This window comes from Carcharhinus amblyrhynchos, chromosome 10 (genome assembly GCF_965287045.1).
Source record: "Carcharhinus amblyrhynchos chromosome 10, sCarAmb.v2.hapA, whole genome shotgun sequence".
Classification (NCBI taxonomy): domain Eukaryota; kingdom Metazoa; phylum Chordata; class Chondrichthyes; order Carcharhiniformes; family Carcharhinidae; genus Carcharhinus; species Carcharhinus amblyrhynchos.
Genome location: NC_137333.1, coordinates 28,834,583 through 28,847,707, shown reverse-complemented (window position 1 = coordinate 28,847,707; position 13,125 = coordinate 28,834,583). Strand labels below are relative to the sequence as shown.

At 43.1% G+C, this 13,125-nt stretch overlaps 1 protein-coding gene across 2 annotated transcripts in view; it reads left to right on the top strand.

The window, feature by feature from the left end:
* Positions 1-13,125, top strand: part of uggt2 (UDP-glucose glycoprotein glucosyltransferase 2) — a 373,478-nt gene that overhangs the window by 246,797 nt on the left and 113,556 nt on the right. For both annotated transcript variants that reach the window (XM_080198156.1, XM_080198157.1), the window contains exons 25-27: positions 578-673; positions 1,570-1,669; positions 8,308-8,387. In XM_080198156.1, the coding sequence (XP_080054282.1) occupies positions 578-673; positions 1,570-1,669; positions 8,308-8,387 (276 nt within the window). The remainder of the gene's footprint in view (positions 1-577; positions 674-1,569; positions 1,670-8,307; positions 8,388-13,125) is intronic.

Here is a 13,125-nt window from a genome sequence, read left to right as displayed (position 1 = left end):
TGCCCCATGAAACACCCCCATGACACACCTGCAGCTTCCTCCCCTGCACAAAACATTCTACCAATGGAAACTGCTGTTATCGAATCTCCCCCCATGTAACTTCTCCCCTCCATGGAAGAAGCCCCTGGCAACCCAGGCAGTATTATGGGAAATACTAGAATATTGCCCAAGAATTACCTCCTCCCTTTCGGGGATCGTACTTACCTGAACACCTCTGGCGGATTCTGCTCACTAGGTGCACACCATGGGCCATGGGACCTATTGTGATTCACATTGGGGTGTGCCCTCACACCAACAAGAATGGGCAATCTAAAGGACTGATAATGACATTTAAATGTATTCAAAGTGGATGCCCATAATTCAAATCAGGATTCTGGCTATGGCGGGGGCAGGGACAGTCCTGCAGGCATAAAGCATGTTTTGGGAGGCCCTTGGCATTTCTCATTCTCATTCCCAAACCAGAAGTGCAAAATCTGCCCCCCCCACCCCTCTTCCCCCCAACAGCCTTCCGATAATTATCCTTTGAATAGAAGTAACATTGGGAAACAACTTAAAATTTCTTCCTTCTATTTTGAAGTGGCAGCGATCTACTCATGAAGGTAGATGCTCTTCTATCATCAATGCCCAAAGTGGAATCTCGAAGAGAGATCAAGTTTCTTCACGATCAACTGAGGTAATAACAGATTCAACAACTGAACTTTTGCTAAACTAAGTTGTACTCCTGGTGGCATGTTGGTGACAGGGTGGCACAGTGGTTAGCACAGTTGCCTCACAGTGCCAGGGACCTGGGTTCGATTCTCAGCTTGAGTCATTGCCTGTGCAGAGTTTGCATGTTCTCCCCATGTGTGTTAACATAGAACATAGATCCGCCTTGTTGACCAACAAGGGGCATACACGCGGTGGGTCGTGCGAGGGCTGCTCTTGGATGTTGCTTCGAGAGTTGCCTAGTGCTTCACGTCATTAGTGTACGCTTAAACTGGACCATCTGATGGGCAACATGACAGCTCAGTGACTATCACTGTTTGCTGTGCAGATACATGGATTTGGGCCGGTGTCTGCAGGAGTTTGCACATTCTCCCCGTGATTGCGTGGGTTTTCTCCGGGTGCTCTGGTTTCCTCCCACACCCCAAAAACGTGCTCTTAGGCTGATTGGTCTAACAAATTGTCCCTAAATTAGTCTTCCCTCAATCTTCCCCAGTAGGTGTAGACAAAGATCATGGGTGGAGGAGGGCACTCATAATGTTAAAATGGTGGTGTGGGCTCGTTGGGCCAAAGGGCCTGTTTCCCATGCTGTGTTGTTCTTTGTTCTTTGTGTGTGGGTTTCCTCTGGATGCTCTGGTTTTCTCCCACAATCCAAAGATGTGCGGGTTAAGTTGATTGACCATGTTAAATTGCCCCCCAATGTCAGGGGAATTAGTGGGGTGAATGCGTGGGGTTAGGGGGGTAGGGCCTTGGTGGGACTGTTTGTCGGTACAGATTCAATGGGCCAAATGGCCTCCTTCTGCACTGTAGGGATTCTATGATTCCGTGATAGTTTAAATTATCAAAATATTTGTTTTTGTTCTGCAGTGTAGTAAAGATACAGCCTCAAGATGGAGTATTTTATGAAGTGGTGGCCATTCTTGATCCAGTCAGCAGGGAGGCACAAAGGATGACATCATTACTCAAGGTGAGAATGCGAAATTTCATTCAATTGTGCACATTGTTCACCATTTAATTTTGAATAATTAAACACTTATGCTCACTTTCCATAAGTGGAAAAAAAATACGCTGAGAAAGAAATACACAGGTAGAAACACATTTTTATGTTTTATTTCCATGTGAACTGGAATAAATCTGCTTATGAATTTAGAAGTATGTTATCAGTGTTCATTACATGTCTCCATGAGACCTTTCAAAAACAGTCACAGAAAACTGCTATGTGTAAAATCACTGCAGTTTAGTCTTTGCAGTGTCACTGAATTTGCTATTAGATTTCCCTATCACCCTCAGGATAATTTTTGAAAAACTGAACCCCTTAGTCACTGTGAAGATGTACCGGTTAGGTTGTTTGGCCATATTAAATTGCCCCTTTGTTTCTTGAGGTATGTAGATTAGGTGGATTAGCAGAGTAAACACATGGAGTTACGGGGATAGGGCCTGGATAGAGTGCTCTGTTGGAGAGTTGGGTGTAGGCTTGATGGGTCGAATGGCTTCCTTCTTCACTGTAGGGATTATATGATCCTGTAATAATTAGAAGTAAATCTGTGTACATGTAATACTTAAATTAATACTAAACTTAGTCACAGGTTTTCTGTCATATACTTTGGTTCATTCCAAAAACAAGTGATCTGGTAACTAGCGTAATTTTTTTTTATTCATTCAAAAACTGTGGATGATACTGGCTGGGTCAACATTTACTGTCCATTTCTAATTGCCCTTGTGAAGATGGAGGTGAGCTGCCTTCTTGAACTGTTGCTATCCATGGTAGGTACACCCGTGATGTTGTTAGAGAGGATTTTGACCTAGTGACAGTGAAGGACCAGCAATATGTTTCCAAGTCAGGGTGGTGAGTGACTTTAAGGTGAACTTTCAGGTCATGATGTTTCCATATATCTTCCACTCTTGCTCTTCAGGACCGTAGTGGTCATGGCTATCTGAACTGGTGAGCTCCTGTAGTGCATCTTGTAGATGGTGCACTTTGCTGCTGCTTGCATTGGTGGTGGAAGGAGTGAATGTTTGTGGATGGGTACCAATCAAGTGGGCTGCTTTGTCCTGGATGGTGTCAAGCTTCTTGAGCACTGTAGAGTTCTATGATTCTCTCATTCTTAATAGCTATCCATCTCTATTGTTCCAATTCAGCAATATCCCTAGAGACATAAGTCTCTTCTTCAGAACCAGTTAGCACCAAAAGTAGGTGTGCTTACGTGGATGCTGGATTTCTAAGCTTTTAACACCTCTGGACAGGCATTTGCTTTCTGACTCTTGTGCAGTAATTTCCAGAGAAGGATATGCCATCAAGCTGCAGACCTTCAGAGAAATAAACATTGCCTCTGGCAAATCCCAGTCTGGAGGCTGCAGGAAGAGAAAGGCCTACTTCTCTCTGCAGCTTCCAAGCAGCAACTACACTCAAGTTCTCTCTGTAAGCCTAAATCCACCCAGTCACCTGATGTTACTGTCAATCAACCCAATCAAGTCCTACTCTGCAAAACTCCAAGAAAGAACTCAATCATAACAATCCTGCATTAATCCAGATTAAAACAAACATTGTAGCAATTAAAATCAATTAGGCTGCTGTAGTAACAACAGAGGCTGCCTGTTTCAGCCAAAATGGCACTGATAATAAAACAAACTGCTGAAATAGAGCCTGCACAAGAAACCTGACAGAAGTACACTTCTTAAAGGCACAATATTGTCACAAGTAATAAATGATCATAAATGCCTCCTTTTGACCTCAAACAGTCTCCAACTACACTTTAACCTGAATTATGAGGAAGTTTGATTCACAGAGGGGTAAAATTAACTGGTATATATAAATCAAATAGTACACAAAAATAAGTTTGTATCCAAAAATGTTATAACTGAGATGACAGAGAAGGACTCAGAATCACACTTGGGCCAGGATTCTCCCAAAACATTTCTAAGTCCCTAATTCATGCGAAAACATGTAGTTCCCACTGATTTTTTTTTAGCGTGATTTTCAGAATCTGTGCATTTCTGTGCATCACAGAATGCCCTAATGAGATTCCCTCTGGAAATCAGTGGGCCTATTATCAGTGAGCTATGTTGCAGCCTTATAGAACCTTAGTTAGGCTGTACTTGGAATATAGTGTTCAATTCTGGTTCGCCACACTGCCAGAAGGATGTGGAGGCTTTGGAGAGGGTACAGAAAAGATTTACCAGGATGTTGCCTTGTATGGGGGGCATTAGTTATGAGGAGAGGTTGAAGAAACTTAAAGGGCGGCACGGTAGCACAGTGGTTAGCACTGCTGCTTCACAGCTCCAGGGTCCTGGGTTCGATTCCTGGCTCGGGTCACTGTCTGTGTGGAGATTGCACATTCTCCTTGTGTCTGCATGGGTTTCCTCCGGGTACTCTGGTTCCCTCCCACAGTCCAAAGATGTGTGGGGTAGGTTGATTGGCCATGCTAAGAGATTGCCCGTTAGTGTCCAGGGATGTGTTGGTTAGAGGGATTAGTGGGTATAATATGTAGGGATATGGGGGTAGGGCCTGGGTGGGATTGTGTTCAGTGTAGACTCGATGGGCCAAAGGGCCTCTTTCTGCACTGTAGGGTTCTATGGTTCTAAACTTGGTTTGTTCTCACTGGAGTGACGGAGATTGAGGGGGGACCTGATAGAAGTCTACAAGATTATGAGAGGTATGGACAGAGTGGAAAGTCAGAAGCTTTTTCCCAGGGTGGAAGAATCAATTACTAGGGGGTATTGGTTTAAGGTGCGAGGGACAAGGTTAAAAAGAAATGTACAAGGCAAATTTTTTACACAGAGAGTAGTGGGTGCCTGGAATTCGTTGCCGGGGGAGGTAATGGAAGCGAATACGATAGTGACTTTTAAGGAGCATCTTGTCAAGTACATGAATAGAATGGGCATAGAGAGATATGATCCCTGAAAGGGTAGGGGGTTTTCATTAAGTCAGGCAGCATGTTCAATGCAGGCGTGGAGGGCCGAAGGGCCTGTTCTATGCTGTAATTTTCTTTGTTCTTTTGTTCTTTATTCCCACCTGAGAGGCCAGCAGCATTGTACTGAGTGGGCCACTGTGCATGCGCCAATCTGTCAGCACTGAGATTGGCGCATGCACAGAGGTCCGCATTATCGGCCTCCAGATGACTGGTCTTCCCTATCGCTGGCCAGTGCCACAACCCACAATACTGGCCGTGTGAAACCTCCACCCCTTGATCATTGGCCTCCCACACCTCCCTGGACAAGTCCTGATGTCTCCCTCTCTTAGCCAGCCCCAATCGCCCTGACCATCCTCCAGCTGGCCAGCCCTGATCTCCTGATTCCCCTCCCCTCCCCTAGGCCTGCAACCCCGACCCTCTGGCAGCACCGACCTCCCCCATCGTCTCCAACATCGACCTGGATGGCTAGCCTTGATTGTTGTTTGCCCATCTTCTGCCTGCGACCCCAAATGCAGAGTGGCAACAGAGAGTCCTGTTGACCCTCCCACTCCTACCTATATTCTCTACACTCCAGCAGGGACATCCGCCTTTTCTCTGTTAGTGGGGAGTAATTGTAAAGCCCACTGGGGTGGAGGGGGCCTGGAGGCTTCATTTTCAGACTCAGTAATGACATTGAAATCCGGGCTTCCATACTTAAGATTTCTTTGGCTGGGAAACACACGGAGGCTCGGGCATCCTGCGGGAAGCCCACAAAATGGCCTCTGCTGATGTCTCCTGAATCACTGTGCTGCTGTAGCTGGGAGAATCGTCAACCTTGGTATCAATACCGACCTTTCAGATTTGTTGTCCGGATTTGAACCTGACCAAGACTGATGGGAAATTTCTCTTTGTAGACCATCTATGTTAGTAAAACATGTTGTAGAACAATCAAACCACTTCTAAGCAGTAAAATGGTCAAAAGTCCAATCTGGACAAAATTTACTTATGATTGGTGTTCCAATATTTAGATCAGAGCTCGTTATGAATCGTCATCTTAGTGAGCATCCATGGTCTCAAGTTGAAATTTTGCTACCGTAGGAAATGGAAGTATTAGCATTTCTTATTCTGATCCCTGTTTTACATAATTCGAGTCCCACAGATGAAGAATTTAGATTCATACTGAATTGTATTTCTATTTAATACAATTAAAATTATCAATTGACCATCTTAAAAACATTTTCTTATACAGGAATCTTTTGGAAAGTTCTTTATCTTTTCATACTTACCTCACATTTTTAATAGTCAAGAGTAAACGTATTCCTAAACTCAAGCGGAGTTAGATGGTAAAGCCAACTGAAATAGAGTGAGCCAACGTAATTCATTCTCCATTTTGAGGTCAGATAATATGTCCTATTTTTGCATGATGCCATGGGAACACCTTTTACAATAACTGGTCCTATTGCTGAATTAAGATTGCATCCAAAAAGTGAGGAAAAGTAAACTTTAACATGCCAGAAGCAAATGTGACGGGAAAAAAAGATGATTTTATCTTCACCTTTAAGTTATTTGTAAGAAAGATAGCAATTTATGCTCCATTATTTATCCAACATTTTAGATTTGTTTGGCCTTATAAAGCCAGCAAGATTGATATGTTGTTAGCTAAGATGTTAACTAGATTGAAGGATGTGTAATTTTGAAGAAAGTGGAGAATAAAGTGATTTAGGATGGAACAGAAAAAGTATTAAACAGATGAAAAGACAACACTAAAATGTTTAATTATAATTTTAGTTTCATTGAACACTTACTGCCATCATTGAAGAGTTCACTCAGTGATCAAAAGATTCTGCTTTTGTGTCACTCTTTCAACTCTATAGTGTATAAAATCATACCATTCATTATGCCTAATTTTTTTTATTCACATTTGTTTGAACTGCCCAAGTAAACCACACTCCTGCTTTTCCTCCATAAATGCTTCATGGGGAATTTTTTTTTTTAGTTATCAGATTTCCTTCTGAAAGTTACAATTGATTCCTCTTCCACCATCTTTCAGACAATTCCAGATCATCATAACCCACTACATAAAAAAAAGTCTGCTTTCTCCTCGCCTCACTTCCGGCTTTTTTGCCAATTATAATTGTGTCTTGTCATTATCAATTCATTGTCAGTAAAAATAGTTTCACTTTATTTGCTTTATCGAAACCTTTCATGATTTTGAAAAGTTCTATCAAACCACACCTTAATCTTTGCTACTCCAAGGATCAATATCTCAGGTTTTCCAGTTTCTCAAATTGAAATACCTCATTCCTCATGTTGGGCAACCTACTCAGGAACCTCCAAGTCTGACCTATTTAGGATGGTGACCTATATTAAGGTTCAAGTGTGCGGGATACTTTGTAATACATTGCAGAGTCCCTCCTGACCTATTAAGAGAAGGTCAAGGCTCTTTAAGGCCCCTGGAGATTTCTAGATGGCAACTTGGCAGAGGCATGTACTTCATTGTGGCACTCCATAATCCTGCATCTGATATAATATTCCTTCTCATTTACTCATCTGTTCACTTGATTCCCTCTTTAAAAAACTATTATGGCAACCTCCAGCAAGTCTGGCATCAATGTGAAAGGATGTGTTTACACACAATCCAACCATTCAGCATGTGATATCCCTTTCTGTCAACATAGATTAATGCCCAACTTCTGCCCTCAAATATTTGTTGGTAAGGTAAGATTAAACACATTTTCTGTAGTTGCTTGAAATAAGCCAGCTTCTTAAAAAATTGAATGCAATGGTAATTTTCACAATTCCAGGCAGACCTGTGAAATGGGCAATTTATCTATTCTCTCTGTGATAAAATGTGGTCATCTTAATGAGATCTTATGGCCTGCACATTCTTTGAGGTGGATAATATCTTGCAGGTTTCATTGATCCTATGTCCTGTTTCACCATCCTCACTATCTTGTACTGCTCATAGAGGATGAGGAGACTAGTCAGGAGAGCATTGGAATAGTTATATCTGGAAATAACAAAGGCACAAATGAGGGTTTCAGCAGTAGATTAGCTCAGGTACAGGTGGAGATGGATGATGTTGCAGAGGTAAGCAATCTTGATGATAAAATGGATATGAGTTCAGAAGGTCATCTTGGGATCAAAGACCACACCAAAATTGCAAAGGGTCTGGTTCAAACTTAGACAATGGCCAGGGAGAAGGACAGATTGGGTGAAGGAAACCACATCGTGGTTGGGTCACAGGCTCTCGGAATGTGGATGCCAAGTGCAACACTTTGTTGCTGTAAGGAATATTTGTGATAGAGAAAATGATAGAAGCTATGCCTTGATGTAAGCCTTTTCCAAGGTATGTGGCTGAGAGTCCATTGCAAATTTTAATTGCAGTATAATCAAGTTTGTAACTTTGTTCTGTTTCCTGTACAAAGTGTGAACCTACAGGCTAGGATTTTCAGGTCCATCCAGTTGGCAGGATCTTCTGGCTCTGCCAAAGTTGACCCCTGTGGCGGATTCCCCAGCAATGAGGCAGGTGAACTCTGACTGTAAAGTTTGACAGAACTAGTGGCCAACAGCGTGCCACATCTGCCTTGGGGAAACCCACAGTGAGGGGGAGGTTGTGGGGGAGAAGTCCCAAAGTACGATCCTAATTTGGTAATCACTTTTGCCTGCTTTAAGATGAACAACATAAAATATGAAAATATTTGTTTTCATTCAGGTACTGCATCAGGTGATCAACATGAAGCTGAAAGTGTTCATGAACTGCAGACCCAAACTTTCTGAGATGCCTTTGAAAAGGTGAGAGACACTGTCAAGTTACTCCTTCCACTATGTGGAATGCCATTATCATTGGTTGAGTTAATTCATCCTAATGTACTTTTGAACTGCTTGTTGACAATGGAAAACTGCATATAACATACCATTGAGTGAATTTATATCACCTCGAGTAGTCATTTAAAGCACGGGATGAGGCCATTCAGACCATCACATTTATGCCACCCCTCAGCAGAACAATTCAGCCAATCCCGCTCCCCTGCTCTATTATTGGACTCCTAAAGGTTTATTTCCTGCAAATTCCCATCCAATATCCTTTCAAATCATTACTTATTTTTGTTTCCGGCACTCTTGTAGGCAGCAGGTTCTTGGTCATTACTATGCACAACTTAAAAATAGTTCCTCATCACGTTCCCCCTGCAACTCATGCCCAAAACAAACAAAGAAAATTACAGCACAGAAACAGGCCCTTTGACCCTCCAAGCCTGCACCGACCATGCTGCCCGACTGAACTAAAACCCCCTACCCTTCCAGGGAGCATATTCCCATCTCATTCAAGTACTCGTCAAGATACCCATTAAAAGCCACTACTGTATCCATTTCTACTACCTACCCCGGCAACGAGTTCCAGGCATCCACCACTCTTTGTGTAAAAAATCTGCCTCGTACATCTCTTTTAAAACTTGTCCCTCGCACCTTAAACCTTGCTCCCTAGTAACTGACTCTTCCATTCTGGGAAAAAGCTTCTGACTATCCACTTTGTTCCATGCCTCTCATAAACTTGTAGACTCCCGTCAACCTCTGTTGCTCCAAAGAGAACAAACCAAGTTTCTCCAACCTCTCCTCATAGCTAATGGCCTCCATACCAGGCAACATCCTGGTAAATCTTTTCTGTACCCTGTCCAAAGCTTTCATATCCTTCTGGTAGTGTGGCAACCAGAATTGAACATTATATTCCAACTGCAACCTAACTAAGGTTCTATAAAGCTGCAACATGACTTGCCAATTTTTAAACTCAGTAACCCGGCCTATGAAGGCAAGCATGCCGTATGCCTTCTTGACTATCTTCTCCACCTGCATTGCCACTTTCAGTGACCTGTGTACCTTTACACCCAGATCCCTTTGCCTATCAATAGTCCTAAGGGTTCTTCCATTTACTGCATATTTCCTATCTGTATTACCTCACATTTGTCCGGATTAAACTCCATCTGCCATCTCTCCGCCCAAGTCTCCAACTGATCTATATCCTGCTGTATCCTCTGATGGTCCTCATTGCTATCCGTAAATCCACCAACCTTTGTGTTGTCCACAAACTTACTAATCAAACCAGTTACGTTTTCCTCCAAATCATTTATATATATTACAAACATTTATATATATTACAAAAAGATCCCGGCACTGATCCCTGAGGAACACCACTTGTCACAGCCCTCCATTCAGAAACGCACCCTTCCACTGCTACCCTCTGTTTTCTTCGACCAAGCCAGTTTTGTATCCACCTTGCCAGCTCACCTCTGATCCCTTACGACTTCACCTTCTGCACCAGTCTGCCACGAGGGACCTTGTCAAAGGCCTTACTGAAGTCCATGTAGACAACGTCCACTGCCTTACCTTCAACAATCATCTTCGTCACTTCCTCAAAAAACTTGATCAAGTTTGTGAGACACGACCTCCCCTTCACAAAACCATGTTGCCTCTCACTAATATGTCTGCTTATTTCCAAGTGGGAATAAATCCTGTCTCGAAGAATCCTTTCCAATAATTTCCCTACCATTGATGTAAGACTCACCGGCCTGTAATTACCAGGATTATTCTTGCTACCCTTCTTAAACAAAGGAACATAGAATCATAGAAACCCTACAGTACAGAAAGAGGCCATCTGGCCCATCGAGTCTGCACCAACCACAATCCCACTCAGACCCCATCGCTATATCCCTACACATTTACCCACTAATCCATCTAACCTATGCATCTCAGGATACTAACGGGCAATTTTGGCATGCTCAATCAATCTAACCCACACATCTTTGGACTGTGGGAGGAAACCGGAGCACCCGGAGGAAATCCATGCAGACACGAGGAGAATGTGCAAACTCCACACAGTCAGTGATCCAAGCCAAGAATCGAACTTAAGTCCTTGGAGCTGTGAAGCAGCAGTGCTAACCACTGTGCTACCGTGCCGCCCTCACTGTGCTACCATGCTGCCCTACATTGGCTATTCTCCGATCCTCAAATTGCTGTCCCCTATTCCTTCTGCTATATGCTAATGGGAACCATTTTTGCCTTTCCTATCTTGTTCAAACTGGTCAAAGTTTTACAGCTTTTTCAAATCTCTGCTCATTCTTCTTTACTCCAAGGAGAACCACCCTAGCTTTTCCAACCTAACCTTGTAACTAAAATCCCTCTTCTTGGGACTATTCTAGTAAATCTCTTCTACGCTCTCTTGAGGTCCCTCACATTCTTCCTGAAGTCTGGTGACCAGAACTAAACACAACAGTTTAGTTGGGGCCTAACCAGAGCTTTACCAGTTCAGTATAACTTCCTTAGTTTTGTATGTCCTTGCATATGGAATCTTGGGATTCATATATTTTGCTAACAACTCTCTCAGTGTATCCTTCAAAGATCCCCCTGGTCCTTCTGTTCCTGTACACTCTGTAGAACTATGCCATTAAGTTTATATTGCCTCTCCTTATCCCTTTTCCCAAAGTGCATCACATCACACTTCTCTGTATTAAATTCGATCTTCCATTTATCTATCCATTCTACTGGTCAACCTATATCATGTTACTGGTGATGTGTATTAACACAGGGTTTGCCATATTTCCAAGTTGGGTATGATCAACAAATTTTGAAATGTTATTCTGTATTGCAATATACATATTTATGGAAAGAAATAAAGCAGTGGGTCCAGTAGTTGACACTTGTCTATTGTCCTCTGGCCTGAAAAATGAATATTTCTGTCTGTAAGTCAATTTTATATCCAATTGGGCACTGATCCTCCTATTCCATGAGGCAGGGCAGCATTGTGGGCCAGTGAATGGTATTACTGCCTCACAGCTCCAGGGACCCGGTTCAATTCCAGCCTTGGCTCACTGTCTACATGGTGTTTGCAAATTCTCCCTGTGTCTGCATGGGTTTCTTCTGGGTGCTCTGGTTTCCTCCCACAGTCCAAAGATGTGCAAGTTAGGTGGATTGGCCATGCTAAAATTGCTCCCTTAGTGTCTCAAAATGTATAGATTAGATGGATTAAGCATGCGGTTCGAGGGATTGGGTGGGGGAGAAGACCTGGGTAAGATACCCAGAGAATCACTGCCGAATGGCCTCTTCTGTACTGTTGGCATTCTATGAGCCTCAATTTTATGACAAATGCAGCTACGAACAAGGCCATTCAGCCTTGAGCCTGCTCGCTATTTAATTAGATCATGGTTTATTGGATAATGATATCAAATTTGCATGCTGCCTACTCCTGATATAACCAACTTTTGATGTAGTAATTTATCATAGAATCCCTACAGTTGAGAAGGCGTCTACTTAGCCCATTGAGTCTGCACCGTCAACAATCCTGTCCAGGCCCTATTCCTGTAACCCACATATTTACCTGCTAATCCCTGACTCTAGGGTCAATTTAGCATGGCCAAATAGCTTAACCCGGATGTCTTTGGACTATGGAAGGAAATGTGAGGTTTTGGGCATGAGATGCAAGGAGAATGTGATGAGGAACTATTTTTAAGTAGTGAATATTAATGACCAAACACCTTCTTAAAAAACAATACAGACAACATCTATTGCATTTGACTTTGGACCCCATAAAATCTCATTGCATCAGATCTGGGCAAGAAACCTAGTCGTTACCACCTACCACCTTTCCCCTGAGCTGATGAATCAGTACATTTGCATGTTGACTACTTGGAGGAAGCACTGAGGGTGGCTAGGGCCTACAATTTACCCGCGATGGGAATTTCAATGTCCATCAATCACCAAGTGTGGCTCAGTAATACTACTATTGACTGAGCTGACCAAAAACATTTGGCAGTAAGTCTGGAGGTGCAACAGGTGGGGGGAACCAACAAGAGGAGAAGGAAAAAAAACTGCTTAACCTGATCCTCACCAATCTACTATACTGAGGTCATGTTGGAGTTATATAGAACTTTGCTGATGCCACAGGAATACTGTGTGCAGTTCTGGTCGCCACATTCTAGGAAGGACGTTATAGGAATAGGACATTATAGGAAGCACTGGAGAGGGTGTAGAGGAGATTCAACAGGATGTTGCCTGGGATGGAACTTTTAAGTTAAAAAGAGGTTGGATAGGCTTGGGTTGTTTTCTCTGGAGCAGAGAAGACTGAGGGGTGACCTGATTGAGATGTTCAAAATTATGAGGGGCATGGTCAGGGTAGATAGGAAGCAGCTGTTGCCCTTAATTGAAGGGTCAGTTATGAGGGGACACAAGTTAAAAGTGGGAGGTTTAGGGGAGATTTGAGGAAAAAACATTTTTACTCAGAGGTTGGTGATGACCTGGAATGCACTGCCTGGGAGGGTGGTGGAGGCGAAATGCCTCACATCCTTTAAAACGTACCAGGATGACTATTTGACACGCCATAACATTTCAGGCTATGGGCGAAATGTGGCAAGTGGGATTAGGTGGGCAGGTCAGGGTCTTTCATGCGTCGGTGCAGACTCAATGGGCCTAGGGGCCTTTTTTGCACTGTAGGATTCTGTGATTCTGTGATACCTGTCGCACATGCATTTGTCCATGATAGTAT